The 15,450-nt window shown below is 44.8% G+C and overlaps 1 protein-coding gene across 11 annotated transcripts in view; it reads right to left on the minus strand.

Moving 5' to 3' along the window:
- Positions 1-1,114: 1,114 nt before the first annotated feature.
- The window catches only part of mef2cb (myocyte enhancer factor 2cb), an 83,320-nt gene continuing 68,984 nt past the window's right edge, over positions 1,115-15,450 (minus strand). For 8 of the 11 annotated variants that reach the window (XM_064296499.1, XM_064296508.1, XM_064296502.1 and 5 more), the window contains 4 exons: positions 9,430-9,602; positions 7,931-8,060; positions 6,298-6,433; positions 1,115-5,203 (listed from right to left, as the gene is read on the minus strand). In XM_064296499.1, coding sequence (XP_064152569.1) covers positions 4,870-5,203; positions 6,298-6,433; positions 7,931-8,060; positions 9,430-9,602 — 773 coding nt within the window. In that variant the 3' untranslated portion in view covers positions 1,115-4,869. The remainder of the gene's footprint in view (positions 5,204-6,297; positions 6,434-7,930; positions 8,061-9,429; positions 9,603-15,450) is intronic. The other 3 variants (XM_064296507.1, XM_064296506.1, XM_064296505.1) reach the window with 1 other exon arrangement.

Genomic DNA, 15,450 nt, shown 5'->3' on the forward strand with positions numbered 1-15,450 from the left:
CAAGGCCACACGTGCGCTCATCTTTGGGTGGGCTGTGCGTTTAGTGCTGTCGGACCGCTTCCCCGTCTCTGGAGGACACCGCCGTGGTCTCCTCCAGTTGTGTGGTCTCTACCTCAGGGCGCAAGCCTTAGGAGCGGGCGGAGGACAAGGTGGTTGGTACTGTGTGGCTTTTTTGCACACCCTGCAACTCTGATAATGACACGCTCTGCGTAAAATGTCAACGACAGCAACTCCGCAAGGAAAAAGCTAAAATTCTATATATACTCTTAAGAGCGCAAAACGTGGACTTATTACGAGTTAATGGTAAATGTAGTTTGCGTTTTCAGACAAATGAATGGACCTACACCTTGTAAGCTACGCACACACACACACACACACACACACACACAGCGACACGCGCCCAACAATAGGCCAATGCAGCATAAAATTATGCGTGGGCAGTGTAGCCTGCGATCTTTACAATGTCATATTCAATCTAATAAAACCGGAGCTTGAAATATTGATAAAGCAGCACCCAGGACAGTTGCAGAGTGACTGAAGAACCGGGGACACTGAGTATGTATGCATGCTGTCAGTGTGTGCAACAGGTCATGAACACATACAATCGAATAGTTAATGTTTCCGTGCATTTTCACTTTTTGACTGGATTGAAAAGCCCCCGATGTGAATAAAATGCTAATCTCTGGACGTGAAATTCTCATTATTTCTTTTTTTTATATTGCATGTGATCATTCATAAAACCTTATCGGTTTTATGCCTTTGATGTTTTTTATTTTTTATTTTTTTAATTCTCAATGCACAGGAGGTCAATTTAAACGGTACTCCATTGCTTTAGAAATGATTCATGATGTCATGAGTGATGCACCAAAATGATTACAAATGTGAACAGTGAAAAATAACTAAGGAAATGGCAATGCAATAACTTATGATTCATTTCTCAGTCGAATGTGCTGTTAATGCCAAGATATGTAATCTGCTTTACATGGTGGCATAATATAATTTTGTCTCAAACTATCTATTATTGATAACATCATATATCAGTTTGATATCGGGATGTACTGATACTGAGGAATAGCCATAGACAATGTGACAAAAATCACACCCAGACAGCAGATAACTAAGAAAGCCAGAAACTTTACTGAATTCTCTGCAAAATACAAATACCTTTTTTATTTCCAGCAGGAGAATCTTTATTTCCATATTTTCTTTCACTACAGACAGCTGAATTAAGTCCCTTGAGATACAGAGATGTGGTTTCATTTAATAACATCTTGCTTTTCAAGTGGCGACAAAGTCCAGCTTGTGTCGCTGTGAGCCTCTTTTTCAAAACATTTACTTCACATGTTCTCCATTTTGTGTTTTTTTTTTGTCTTTTTTTTAATACAAGCTACATTTGTTACTACTGTTCTTTTTATACATTTTTTTAATACTTTTTCATTTTTTTTAATCGATGGAAACAATTCATTTAGGATAAAAGAAAACTGCAAACCAGGTGGAGCAATCCAAGTTTCCCGTGTAGGTTATAAGACCAAATACCCACCAAAAGCCATGGCTCTACACATTGCTTTACAAGAACTGGGTGGCTGAATACCTTCTGGCACCAAACAGACACATCAACGGTAATCTGAGGTATTGGGTGGGTCAATTTGAGGTACCAGTAAATTACAGAATGAAACAACAACAAACAAAAAAAAATCAATTAGGTTAGTGAGACACTGATGGTAATCTGAAAGAAAAAAAAGAAGAAGATTGCTCCGTGTCTTTGGTTGAAAATATGAACGAAAGAGAAGCTGTTACCTAAACCCTTTTGAAGCGCCATACAGGTGTTCTGTGAGTGTGTCCCATGATGCGAGTTTTTAGGAAACCATCATCGAAACACGGACATGTTTTTGTTGAGGAAGAGAGAGAAAGAGAGAGAGCGAGAGAGAGAGCAAGAGAGAGAGAGTGAGCGAGCGGGAGAACAATACAAGAGGGAACAGACAGTGGAGATGTTTAAGCAGGCCAGTCTTAAAGAGTGAATTACCATCCAGTGGCCTTTGGACTGCAGCATTAGGTAAATGCTCCCAAAAGACCAGGCAACACCAAACTGAGCATGTGCAGGCAAAATCATGTGACTATACATTAATGGAAGGAACTGCAATTGCAGACCATTTAAAAAAAAAAAAAATGTTTTATGAGCGTCTCATAATATTTATTTATATGTCACAAAATGTTTGGTTGCTTGCTCCTCATATGTGGATTCATTTAGTTTTTCTTATTCTACTTGTAAATGTGATTTCTGAAAGATGATTTTAAGGGCTCAAATTTAAAAATACAAATAAATGCACGTTTGGGTTTTCTTCACCATTGATAATGTACGAATGCTAAACTAAAATTAAAAGATTAGATTAATTTAATGCCACTGGCTTTGGTTGTCCTAAGAGACTGTTGCCTAAAATCAGCTTGTATTCCCTGGCCTTGCAATTTTCTTGAATTAAAAAAAAAAAATAGGTGACAAATCAGTGGGGCTCTGCCCCATTTTGCTAGACCACATGTACACAGGAACAACATGGCAGCCACTGTCTCGTCTATTCTGCGTGTAGCCATAACACTTGAGCAACAACAGGTTCAGATACAGTGTGATTCATAGCTTCATACAAAAAAGTGACTTATCAAATGAAAAGTTGTGCTTCTGTTCAAACCAGCTTTTAGGGTTCCCCCCCCCCCCCCACACATTTTCTGCTCAAGTCGCCATTTAAACCTAAGTTTTCTTTCACCACCTATTTGCGTCAAATAAAAACACAACACCTCTCCTGATCAACGCACCTTTAACACCCGCTAAATCATGAAATATTGATTGTACAAGAAAGGTAAAATCTTCAGTATCTCAGATCAGTTTTTCCGAAAAGATACTTCGGAGGTGCAGCTCGTAACTGTGCTCAGAGCACAAGTTCGTCACGGAGAAACGAGGTTATTGAGGGTTTGAGCTCTAAACATACAATATTTTGCCAAAATAGGTTAAATCGGACAAACACTCATAACGGGTTTTGATTCAAGGCTGTTTGTCAAAAAGTGCAGCATTTAGGTTTTAAGTTCTTAAAACATACTGTAGGTTTAAAACAAAGGAAACACAATTTTCTTTTTCGTGTTGTTGTTGTTGTTGTTGTTGTTGGCAAAAGCCTTGAACAAAAGCGTCTTCTGATTCAAGCTTCAAGATACATGTGAGTAGTGCTGTGATCTCTACTCTCCTGTAGAAATCACCCACCGTCAACAACCAGACAAACTTCATGAAACGTCATCATTTTTAAAGAGGCATTTTTCTTTTGTTTGTTGTAAAAACACAGATATGGGAAATTAATTAATCGGTTACCAGAGTTCAACTAAATATTACCCTCCGCAAAGAGATTGACCGAAACAGCACAGACAATATGTGCGTCCGCACATACATGTAATGTTACCCCACTAATAAGATAAAAACAATGTCTGCTATGACCATAATTATTATATATTTATATATTAGAAAGCTATACACAAGCATGTTAATTTCACAGATTTTTTTTTTTTTTAAAGATTCTTAATATTATCATATATAATTAGAAATACACGTTTAAAACAAAACCTCTACAAAGAGAAAACAGTTCATCAAAGCAAGGGGTTTCAGTGTCCGTTCCATGGCTTCGAGGGGAAAAAAAATCCCAAATAATTCTTCATTCTTTTTAGCCTTATCTTTTTTTTTCTTTTAATATTAGCAAAGCTATCAAAAAACACATTCTGGCTCATATAAACTACAAAAAGCCACAAATGCTTTGCCTTGTATTCCTTTCATAAGAAAATATAAGCAAATGTATTGTACATCCTTATTAAATATCTAATGCAAGACCCGGATTTCTCTGAATTTACTAACATGGCTCTTCAGTAAAAGTATGGTCCATGGTCTATTGAATGCCTTTTGGTAATCCTGGTATTACTAAGCTCCATACTTCAAGGGGAGTATAATATTCATTTAGGGTAATAGGGGGCTCGGTTGTGTCATCAATGGGTCTGCAGGTAAACCTGTACAATCCTTTAAAACGTTGCATAACAGCTTTCTTCTTTTGTTTGTGGTAAATAAGTCCGCAAAGTCTGGCGGCTTTTGCCCCTGCCCCCCACCTCCCCCCCTCCCCTTCGACAACCCTCTATTTACATAAATACGTTGAACCTGCAACATGACATTATCTATAGTAACATACATTTTGCAAGGGAGTTCTGCAAAAAGGGGTAGGTAGCAATCAAAGCAAATCTGTACACGTGTATTAGTTGTACAACTCAAGTGCTACACTGTTAAACTCAGCAATATATGCTTTTATTTTTATCGTTCATTCATTTATTTACGGTATATCACTGAGGCAAGTTGTAAGTATTTTTACAAAACAGAGTACCTGACTTTTTTTGTTTATTTCTTTTTTATATTCACACATATACATACATGGTTGTATATACATGTATGTATATGTGATTTTTTTTCTTTTTTATCCACACACAGCACAAAAAAAATGCATAGTTCCCCACCCACCCCATCCCCACCCTGACATCATCCAATCCCGTCCTCTCCTTTCCCCACACCCCTCCCCCCAGTTCCCAACCCCTCCCACTGTAATATGTATAGCACACACACTCTGCAAAAAAAAAAAAATTATAATAATAAAATATTTAAAGTTAAATTTTTTTAAAAAGGAGGGGGGATCTCCCCAGTGAACGAGCCTTGGGGGGGAGAGAGAGAGAGAGAGAGAGAGGGGGCGGGTCCGGCTGGGGGGGCGGGCGACCGCGCAAGACGGCAAGGGGGGGGGGGCGGGGGAATTGCGGGTGGGGGGGGGTGGGGGGGAGTGGGCGGGAAAGTTGGGGAGGAGCCTATCATGTGGCCCAGCCCTCGGACAGGCGCACCCGCTTGACGGACGGGCTCTCCCGCTCGTCCAGGGAGGGCCGCACCAGTCCCAGGGGCGAGTGGAACTCGTTCCTGTGCTCTTCGCGGTCGCTGCCCTCGTGGGAGCTCCCGCAGCTGCTCAGGCTGTCGACGGGCGAGCGGCCCGAGTCCTGGCGCGACGGGGCCTGCTGGGGCCCGTAGCCCGCCGGCGTGCTGCTGGTGCGATCTCTAGGAGGAGAAACAGGTTCGGACTTGATGTGCAGGCTTTGAGCAGAAGGCAGGGAGAGATTTGAACTCTGACATAAGTGAGTGCTAGTGCAATTTCTGTAGGAGGAAAGGAAACGTGGTTACAGGATGAGGAAAGACACCCGCACACACACACACACACAGGCACACGCATGCACACACACACACACTCGTACAGAGACACACGCACTCGCACGTGCACACAAACGCACCCGCGCCACCACACCCATACACACGCATGCACGCTCTCATACAGATCAAGTATCATGTACAATGCAGTTGCAACTTTAAACACACACTCAATTACACGTAAACAGAACTGTGCCTGCCAGGTCCGCTGAAAATCAGAGAAAATCTCAGGGTTTAAGGAGTGACTCCCTCTTCAGAAAGAGGCCAGGCTCATTCTGCATTTAGAAAATGACAGACATGTGCTGTCTGGTGATGTTGAAATTAGTCTACTTTAAGGCAGGAGATGATATTAAATGCCCTGCAGCATTTGTCAGTCTTCCTCATTTGAGGAAGCAGGTATTTGAAAACCTGAAATTGTGCTATTGTCCTAAAGTCCTTTGTTCAATATGTAGAGACAATATGGCAATTCAGCTGGCCACATACTGTGTTTTAAAGAGTAAGAGGTTTGGAAATAGGCCCCATGGAGACCCAGAGAATAAAGCGTAGCATGGAATGAGCCTAAGAAATAATCACTTGATAATATGGTCAATTTAGGGCACACTCTTAAAGCTGCATAATGAAAAAGCCTTGGCAGTTATATGAGCCTTTTATTTATAGCCTTTGCATATGTCTCCATGAGCATGTGTGTGTGTTTGTGTGTAATCGTGTGTGTGTGTGTGTGTGTGTGTGTGCATGGGTGTGCGTGTTTGTGTGTGTGTGTGTGTATGAGTGTGCATGTGTGGCGTGTGTGTGTGTAGGAGCATGGGTGTGTGTATGTGTGTGTGTAGGAGCATGCATGTGTGTGTGTGTGTGTGTGTAGGAGTGTGCGTGTGCACAGTATATGTGTGTGAGTGCGTTTGTGTGTGTGTGTGTACAGTATGTGTGTGTGTGAGTGCATGTGGGTGGTGTGTATGTGTGTGTGTGTGTGTGTGTGTGTGTGTGAGCGCGTGTGTGTGTGTGTGTGTGTGTGAGCGTGTGTGTGTGTGTGGTGTGTGTGTACTCACCCTAACTGGCCGAGGGCTGAGTGTTGCATATTCTGCAGGTGCTGTTGCTGCCAGCCGGTCATGGAGCCAAGATGGAGGGCACTGGCACTGTTAAAACCCGACAGGGAGGACAGATCTGCACTGCTGAGCGAGTATTCTGTAAAGGAAACAACACTCCATCACTTTCTGCCCCTTACATCCATTACACACACACAGTCACTATCTACCACTTATATTACACACAGCACTCTATCACTATCTACCACTTATATCCATTACACACAGCACAGCTGCCCTTACGGAAATGTACTAAATGTGTGGACATCGTTGATAATGTTGTGTTTAATAGATTTTACAGCAGTATATTTATTCAAAAAAAACATATTGGATTATCTGAAAATGACAATAATTTGTATATGTGCCCATATTTAGAAGTATTGCAATATCTGAATATATTTTACATCCGTATATTAGTAGCACTCTCATACTGTATGGGTGGGTTTGAAAGAATGTTGGCAAATAAAATAATAAACAAATAAAAAATACAAAAAACATACCATCATTTTAAATTTTTTTTGTCTGAATATAGGTGAAAAACGTTTTTATAACACTGTCAGTAATGTGCAGAATTCTACCGGTGTCTAAAGGGTTAAAGTATTTGACCCATTTCTGAGAGACAGGCGGTGCGGTGGCGGCCGCGGCATCGGAGAGGGTGCGGGAGAGTGGGGGTCCATTGCCCGCGCGGGCCTCCGCGGCTACAGCGCAATTGGTCATAACTTTATATCGCCCCTTTCCGTTTCACGGGAGCGGCAGCGCTAATTTAGAGTAATAGCCCCGGACTTTGGGGTTACAGGATTCGTGCGTCCAGGTAAACCCCCCACCCGTTGTTGTCCCTTTGAGCCCAGCACTTAACCTCAGCAGCTCCAAATTCGAGGGGAAAAGCCGTTCAAATCACCTGTGTCAATGTGCGGTGTCTGCCAAATAAGGAATTAAATCATGTAATGTGACAAAGGAGGGGGGACCAAAAAAAAAAAGCAGTGACCACATAGCACCATCTTCTGTTGGCAGATTGTCATTACAGCTGATTTATCCACACCGAGCGCAGCTGGGCTATTTGAGTACAGTATCTGATACACGGTAAGGATGGATTTATCTGAACTGTCACTTCTGTCTCCCGAGATTAAAATGATCTTGGGGCAGCATCTGCCAAGCAAAATTAACTCAGGGGAAGGGCATTGTGCACGATGCAACAGGCATCCGGTCACAAAACACACAAACGGTTTGCACACCCAACCAACAGTTTCTTAAGACGCCTGTCTCAGGTGTTCAAATAAAATGAACGGCGAATCAAAATGAAGTTATTTCCCTGCATCAATCAAATAAACACAAAATCAAATGCGTGTAATTGCATGTATAATATAAAAAAAATACACTGTTTGCTTTGATGTAGGTCATATTGAACATACGCCGAACATATGTCCGTTTAGCCTACGCATGCTGGATACTCATTATACACGGCGCTCCAGCAAAGCGCAGATCCGCTAATGGCTTTCATCGACCCTGCTGTGTAAGAGAGAGGCTGTGGCCTCTCGTGTGCAGGAAGTCGCGCGCCCGCGCGTGCGCACGCCCGTTTCCTGAGGTCAGCGATACCTACCAGTACCGTACGTGGTGGAGATAGATGACGGATATCCTCCCATCCCCTGCCCGGGCAGGGTGGGCGTTGCTACAGAAACCACGGGGGTAGCCAATGACTGAGCGGACTGCGAGTTGTTTATTCTCTGGTTCTGTAATAAAAAAAAAGAAAGACCAAACACGCATTTGTAAATTAATCAAGACGTTAAAATGTGCCTGTAGGACTTGGACTGGAATCAACACGATATATATACATCTCGAAATGAATATTTTAACGTGCGCCCCGAACTCTGCCAACCCTATCATTTACAACCCCCTTTCTGAGAACCAGCTGTCGCTATAGTAACCCCTGCATCATGGTCTCCTTGGCAACAGGATCAGTAACAAGGGAAAGGGTTCTTTCATTGTGGCAGGAGCCGGGAGTAATGGCGGTTGGATGAAACAAAAAACATCTCCCTTTTTTTTTGGCTGCATTCTCCTTTTCTTATTTTGAACAAACAAATACATAAAATGAAAACAGATGTGCGATGTACTGTTGTACTGCTATTGTGAATCCGTTATAAAAGAGAGGGAGAAAAATAAATGCAGTGATCACAAAGGACAGATGACATCCCCCCATGCATTTATCCATGTGCGCCACTAGGGGTCTCCCTCAGTTCTTGTGAGAGTGCAACATCGTCAAAATGTGAACCACATGAACCTGATCATGAGCCTCCAATTTAGCCTCTTGTAAGAGCACAGCTAGTACTGATTCGGTTCCATTTCAGACTGTCCTTAAATGATCTTTCTGGACACCCAGTTGAGGATGGGGTGGATTTTGCTAGACATCCTATTTGTCCGACTACATTACCAGCCAGAGGCAGTCCCACTTACCAATAGCAGGTCAACATCCTCAGACTGATGGCATTGGGGGTAGGGGGGGGGGGGGGTAATAAATTGAAATTAGTGTCATCGGTAGTTGGGGGTGAGGTGTAAGGGTGTGGATGGGCGTGGCTCTAGGGATGGCACGTTTCTGAGTGTGAAACTACATCAGGAGACGGGCTAGCAGGCTACGTAGATGGAATGAACACTACAAGGAGCAGAAATACTGAATCTGATGCTAAGAAACTAAACTTGCTCAGGCTGAGAGCCTCTAAATGGAAAGACCTGCACACAGCAGCTGACGGAAAGACAAAGAAGAGAGAGAACAAAAAAGGAGGCGGAACAAACAGAGGAGAAGAAGATGAAGTGTCCTATCAGAAAAAGAGAGAAAAAGAGAGAGATGGGGAGGAGAGTGAAAGATAGAGAAAGTGACAGAGGATGAAGGAATGTTCAAAAAGAGGATGGAAAATAAAATGGAATGGGGAGAGAGAAAGGATGAACAAAGAAGGGTGAAAGAGACAGATGTGTATGAACGAATGTAGAAAGACAGAGAAACAAGACAAAGGAGTATGGGTGTGAATATGTGAGAGAGAGAGAAGAGAGGAGAGAGATAGAGAGAGAGAGAGAGAGAGAGAGAGAGAGAGAGATAGAGAAACTCACAATGGAGGGCATGGTGTTCTTGGCTCCGGGGGGGATAAGCACTCTCAGGTCTGGCTTGCGGTTGTTCATGCCCAGGTTCATGGGCGGGGGGGACTTGGCCTGCAGGTTCTTGTTCATGTTTCCCGGGGAGCCCAGCAGACTGGGAGAGTTGCGGTGGTTCCCGTACCCATTTCCTGCAGAGAGGGAAAGGGAGGAAAGCAGAGACGGGAAGAGTAAGACTTCTGCACTGTGGGGAAAACCTGGGTACATCTCAAATGCATCGAAACGCCTTACCACTTTCACACATTGACTTACGTGTGTGTGTGTTTGTGTGTATAACTCCACCACACTATTTTACCCATTTTCTTGTACGGGGGATACAATGAGATTCACTCTTTTCTCTTTTCTCTTTTCAAACACACAGTTCTATGGTAGATAAGTGCACACACAGAACTCGTTGTTTGTTAAAATCAGCCCTGAATGATGAAAAACACTGCACTTGGTCACTTTCGTAAAAAAGAAGTGGGTAGAAAGAATTTCACAACTCCGAAGAACAAACGGAGCTTTCCTGAGACAAGCAGCCAAGGCGTGGGAATTTTCAAAAAGCGCATTTTATTTACAGCTGCTTCAGACCTCCAAACCAATTGTGCAAAAGACATCCACCGTTACACAGCACACGATTAAAGAAGAGGAATGGCAATAAACCGTGCCCGGGGACGCACGTAATAGCATGTTTTGACAAACCGCTCTTCGCTCGCGTGTTTTTCTGCTTCTCTTCTAGCTAACAGACAAACGGTTTTGATGCCTTGATGTCACGGAGGAGCCTGAAGAAGTCGGAACGGCGGCTGTGGTTTGGCGGGGCTAAGCGTCTGCTAGAGCATCCACCTCCATAGGCTAACTGAGCGAACGAGCGAAACTGCGGACGCGCTACACAGCGTTAGCGCGCTTTCTTCGCGGACCGCGACTGAAAGGAGGAAGCAGGGGGTGCTGCACGCAAGTGCTGCGGTGCGACAGCGCCACCGTCACCCCTTCGCGAAACTCCGCGGCCCGCGGCGCTCGCGCTCCTTTAGCTATCTTTAGACGAGTCACGTGATCGCTCGAGACCCAGAGTGAAGCCTCACTTGTTCCCCCTGTGGTTTTGTTTTTTTCTGGGGGGGGGGGTGGGGGGAGCAGGTGTTTTGTGAATCGAGATGCGGGCACCGCAGTGCAGTTTTTTCGAAGGGCGAGGCCGGCCCAAATTCGCCCGCTTTCAATTGGACCTTCTCCTTTCGGCGCTGACGATGTGAATGAGAATGTTTGTTGCCATGACAAAAAAGGGGGGGGAAAAAAACTTTATAGTCGAGCTATTTAAAGACTCTAACCGTTTGCTGTTTAAGTGGAAGTGTACAGTACAATCTCTGTTTTGTTTCTGTCTGTTATTTGGTTGTAGGACCCAAAGGCTGCCATTTTCCAGTGATCCAGACAGCAAGCTGTGCAAATCTAAATAAGGAAAGCCTCAACCGTGGTTTTGAAAGCCACACAGTAAAATGTCCAGTGTTAATTCAACTCGTAAGAGTATGTACTTATGAGTACGTGTGAGTGCGACAGGGACCATACGTACTCTGTAAGAGTTTATTTAACGCTGAACATTTTATGGTGCCGTCATTCCGTGTAACTGATAAACATACGGATGGATGGCTTGTGGGTCACTGCTACAGAGCCACTGCATGAATCTTTTAAGATGTTAGATGACAAATATGCGATTAGAATGTTCTCAACTGCACACTCTAATGCTGATGTAACAACCACTACTGGTAAATGGAGTTCTAGAACACTGATATAGAATGTTGAAAAAACATTCCAAAAAAACGTGCTCTTCAAAGGGTTAAACTGTGCTCCTCCAGCTCGCAGTTTCTTAAAGCAGAATTCGCTTGCGCAGACAGAGCCATCATTTCCCTCCTCGAAGATGCCGCGCGTTTTCAAGGAGTCAAAGCCCCCGGCTTTCTGCGGCTAAAACGCCAAATGCGCTACGCCGGCCCTTCCCCGCTTAAAAGAGGGCCTGGAATTACACGTTACGCTTTAAATGAATCCCCTAATCACATGCTCGGGCAGAATGAATCACAGATGTCTCTTCCCCTCCGCGATTTAATTGGCGAACTCGGCGAAAAGAAGAAGAAGAAGAAGAAGGAGGAAAAAAAAACGTAAAAGGCGGCAGTTTTTTTTTTGTTTTCGAAATGAAAGGCTCGACGGCGACAATTTGCGCAGTCAAAAGGGACACAAGGGCCCGCCAGCCGCACTGGCACGGAGGGCTCGCGTGGGCGGGGACGGCGCGCGCGCGACGCCTTTTGTGCTGTAAAGCGCTTCCTGGTGTCGGCGCAGATGCGCGAATGGGCCCCTTCTCGCGGGCTCCGGCGCAGCTGAAGCGCCGGTCCTGGCCGTCGCGCAGATGGGTGAGCAGTCAACGGGCTCGGCAATCACCGAGGCCTTTCACTCTCCCGCGTATGAATGTGAGCGCGGCTTCGCGGGCCCGTGTGGGGGTTTGCTGGCCTACAGCCTGGATTCAATCAACATCGGTCCTTAACTTTGACTTGGGAACGAATGGGAGGCGTTGGTGATTTGTCTTTGCAAATGGAGTTGGTGAGCTCAGCAATGACAAAAATAACTTGCCAAACCCAATGTTTGTGAAGGCTTACAAAAAAGTATTTATTGTATATATCTAGTTTAGACTGTAAAAACTAAATTGGACAAAACGACTGTGACGTCACCCATTGACTATCTATTGGTTTGGGAAAAGCACTTTAAAGCAATGGAGTGCCGTTTTTGTGCCTCCATTTTGGAAAAATTAGCTAGAGACTGTGCAGTAGGGTGAAGGGGGGACCCTTGGACTGTCAATCACAGTGTGTGATTACTAAGCATGTGGAATACGCCCCGCCCCCCCACCCAGTGACGTGACTCAAACTGTCCTTGAATGATATGATCCACCTATGGAGCACATGGGGAGACATTAGACAAAGAAAATAAATTGTGACTATGCTCTTGTGAAAAAAAAACCGACTTCCTATTTTGACCACATAGGTACCATTTACTTACAATGAACTGGGTGGCTGAAATAAAGACCTATACCGGAGCCAACCGCACTGCCGCTATAGCAACCTCTCCAAACAGGACTACGAAGCGAGCTTCAAAAGTAAAGTCTCAGCCTCTGGCCCTTTGATACATATTCAAAGGTTAAGGACAAGCACTGAGCGAATCAAGGCTCTTAAAGGCTCTTGATTTGAAGGTCTACTGACCTCGGGAACTGGAAATAAACACCTAGGACAATATGGCCGCCTAAAAGCTTTCAGCCTCGCTCCCAGCCGCGGGGCCTCCCGCTGCGCCTGACGCCTGGAAGACCGTGGCGGCGCGGGGGCGGCACGCTGCGCAGCGAGATTGCAGGCGCTGGAGTGGAGCTTAACGGCTTGCGCTTAAAAGGCGGTCTCCGCGCGACACTTCGCACAGCTGGAGGTTTCCCCGGCGCCTCCGGGAACAGCCGGGGTTCGCTTCTTCGCCGTCTGGGACGCAGAGCGCTCATAACCCTGCCGTCGCGCCCCTCTCCGCAGCCGACGTCTTACGGGGACAGCGGCGGCGGTCCTCGTCCGGCTTAAACCGCTTCGCCCCTTCTAGCCGTTCGCTCGCCTTTTGGCGTCCGATAACCATGGCGACCGATTTTGGGTCTGCTCTTCGTAATGTCTTAACGTGCCTATTTCTTTCTTTTAATTCTCATGTGCATACTGAGTGCTTAAGAAATGGCGCGGCACACGCAGCGCCTACACACTGAACCTCAACCTCGTGTCGCGAAGAACCCGACAGGTCAAGCGCTTGGTTTTCACAGCACTCCGCTCACCCTTATCAAGGCCAACAGAAACAGGGAAGAGAATCAGCGCAGATATTACACTTTTGAGTCTCAAACCTGTGCTGCTATACAAACTGAGCCGTTGTGAGGTATAGCCAGCTTTATTTAAAAAAAAGGTAAGCCAATTAACCTGCAAGAAACTATGTGCGATATGCACACTGCCTTCCAGTGGATGTCTAATGAGTTTAAAAATAATGGTGGTGTGTGTTTGTGTGTGTGTGTGTGTGTAGGTGTGCATGTGTGTCTTTAGAAGGCATATTCTTCTCACAGTCTGTTGTGTGGAACGCAGTTGCGAAGAGGATGCACTTGTCCGTTTGAATTGGGGAAGTAAGCATGCTGAGGTTATCTAGATAAGATTTGTCTGCTGTTCAAAAAAAGAAAGATCTGCTAATTTGATAAACCAAATGATATTTTTGCACTTGAAATGCACCTACACTGTATTCTACAAGCCGGTAAGTTCAAGTCACTTGTGAATTAGACGAGCGTACATAGAACACCCCTGTCTTCACTTCTCCTCATTTGCTTGAAACAGGTGCGGTTAGCAAATGCGCACTCGATGTACAATTTCAGATTTTTCTTGTGGTCTAACGGACAATTCCATCCAATTCTCCATGCACACAAAATTTCCGTTGAGGCTTCATCTTTAACTGCGGGCAACTGAAAAAACGAAATAAAAGTTGCATTTTTACGTACACTATGTGTATACCATAAATAATTACTATAAGTTTTGATACACAGTCTTGATGGTGCACTTGTACCCTGCAAATAATGCTACAATCCATGTCTCTGCTGCGTGTTGCCACAAGTTGTACGGCTTTTCATGCAGAAAGTAGTGACAAAGCAAGTGGAAACTGTTTTTTTAAGTGCTTGGGGTCAGAGAGGAACAAATTTCTCAAATGTACCTTGAAAGGTACAGTCACGTTCTATTTGGGTACTAATAAGTACTTTTTACAAGCAAAAAAGGCACAAATGTATTGTGTATTGCTGGGTAGGGGTACAACTTAGGCTACTGGGTACCACCCCAGTGACATTTGTACCTTTTAAGGCATTTTTTGTACTTTTTTTCAGAGAGCGTATGCGATGAAAACAACCCTGCTGACTTATTTTTCTTAGAATAGGGGATAAAAACATCGCAATTTCAGTGAAATGGTAAAAGGGCGCACAGGTGCAATTCAGGCGAAATCGAATGAAAACCTGACAGTTCGCTGAAATTACCCACACACTTACCGATGTAAAAAAAAAACAAAAAAAAAAAACGGATTACAGTTCATACGAGGGGATAGGAGGTACCTGCATCCGGGACAGGAACTACTCCCCAAGAAGACTGGACCTTACAGGAAACGCTAGGGCGAGGGCGGGTCTGCCGGAAGTGTGTCGGCAGGAAGTGTCCAATGGGACACCCCTGCAGCCTGGTCCCGGATGGGTGGCTCGTTGAAAAAATAAAAACTCACCAGCGGTAAACAGACCGCACCGTTTAGGTCTCTGATAGGGCAGTGGCCCGCGGAAGTCAGCGAGCTCTGGGCGTCCTCACAAAAACAAACAATTAATGGTGGGTTTTGATGAACATACCATCTAAACGTCATTTGCTGTGCGGAATCACACAAACCGACCTGTCCGGGGTGTATTCCTGCCTCTCACTCAACCAATGCATGCTGGGATAGGCTCCATGACCCTGACCAACGTAAGCGGGTATAGATAATGGACGGATGGATGGAATCGCACAAACCAGTGCGTAATGAGAACAGAACCAACGTCTGGGCAGGATCAAGTAGGGATAATTTGAGCAAGATCCAACCGACAAGATTCGAAATCAGTCCAGGCTTCCGACCACAGACCGAGCGAAAGAGCACAGACGTGAGGTCATCCGGACAATTCCAGACAGACCACAGACACGGATGACATGTGAATGACAGCATGTTTCTGTCACCATGAGACATCTGTCTGTGAGACGGGAGAACAAGAGCATTTTTCAGTGATCCCAGACATGTGGTTGATGATCTCGAGTCTCTTTCAGTCTCTCTCTCTCACACACTCTCTCTTGCTCTCTTTCTCATTCTCTTTCTCCCCCTCTCTCTCTCTCTCTCTCTCTCTCTAGCTCTCTCTAGCTCTCTCTCTCTCTCTCTCTCTCTCAGAACACTGACCGGAGACGCTCAGCAAACTATCGGGTTAAA

This window comes from Anguilla rostrata, chromosome 10, assembly GCF_018555375.3.
Source record: "Anguilla rostrata isolate EN2019 chromosome 10, ASM1855537v3, whole genome shotgun sequence".
Lineage (NCBI taxonomy): Eukaryota > Metazoa > Chordata > Actinopteri > Anguilliformes > Anguillidae > Anguilla > Anguilla rostrata.